The sequence below is a fragment of the Penaeus monodon genome, chromosome 32, assembly GCF_015228065.2.
Source record: "Penaeus monodon isolate SGIC_2016 chromosome 32, NSTDA_Pmon_1, whole genome shotgun sequence".
Lineage (NCBI taxonomy): Eukaryota > Metazoa > Arthropoda > Malacostraca > Decapoda > Penaeidae > Penaeus > Penaeus monodon.
The window spans coordinates 30,847,993-30,848,745 of NC_051417.1; the positions used below are offsets into that span (position 1 = coordinate 30,847,993).

A 753-nucleotide genomic window follows, 5' to 3' on the forward strand; every position below is an offset into this window, starting at 1 on the left:
ACTGCTCATGGGCAAGTATCCCATAGATGAGCAATGCACGTCTTCTAAACCATCCCAAGCAAAAGCATTTGGGGAGCCAACCATGTGTTCACAAAGTAACTAAATAAAACCATAGTGGAGAGTGCTTGCCTAAATGTACCCCCAATAGCAAAGGGTTAAGATTTCAACCTCACCTTTCTATACAAAGATTTCAAGTCTCTATTTTGTATTTCATGTGTAAGCTGGGAAAATATGTTGGTTCTATGGATGCTAACTCTGAAGAGATACTGTGTATGGGTGTAATACTATAAACAAACTTTCACTACAATACCATTATTTAAATTTTGTGCACTTAAAATGGTATCCTTTAATTTCCAGAAATTGCAATAATGTACTGGTATATGCTGCTTAAAAGGAAAAATCTTGATATCATCAAAAATAAGGTCCCTGAGCCCACTTGATGACATTAACCCCAAAACTTATTTTCTTTCTCACACATTCTTCCATGTTGACAGGCGAACATAAACTTTTATATGCGCACACATACACAGGCTTGGACACAACAAACAATAATTATAACATCAATATTCAAAATCTTACCATACTTTCTTCTTGTTTTCTGAGAACATACTCAACAACAGCCTCTGGAGGTGGTGTTGTCACTGTTTCTTCCTCAGCAGTGGGACTAAGCATATAAACCCACACAAAGGATCCCCTTGACACTCTTAATCCTGGACGATGTTTGTACTTGTTTGCTACATTTGCTGCAAAGAG

The 753-nt window shown here is 37.2% G+C and overlaps 1 protein-coding gene across 1 annotated transcript in view; it reads right to left on the reverse strand.

The window, feature by feature from the left end:
• LOC119593792 overlaps window positions 1–753 on the reverse strand; it is a gene marked incomplete in the record, with an annotated part of 129,698 nt that overhangs the window by 106,506 nt on the left and 22,439 nt on the right. Inside the window, 1 exon segment of the mRNA XM_037942816.1 lies at window positions 580–743. Within this exon segment, the coding sequence (XP_037798744.1) occupies window positions 580–743 (164 nt within the window).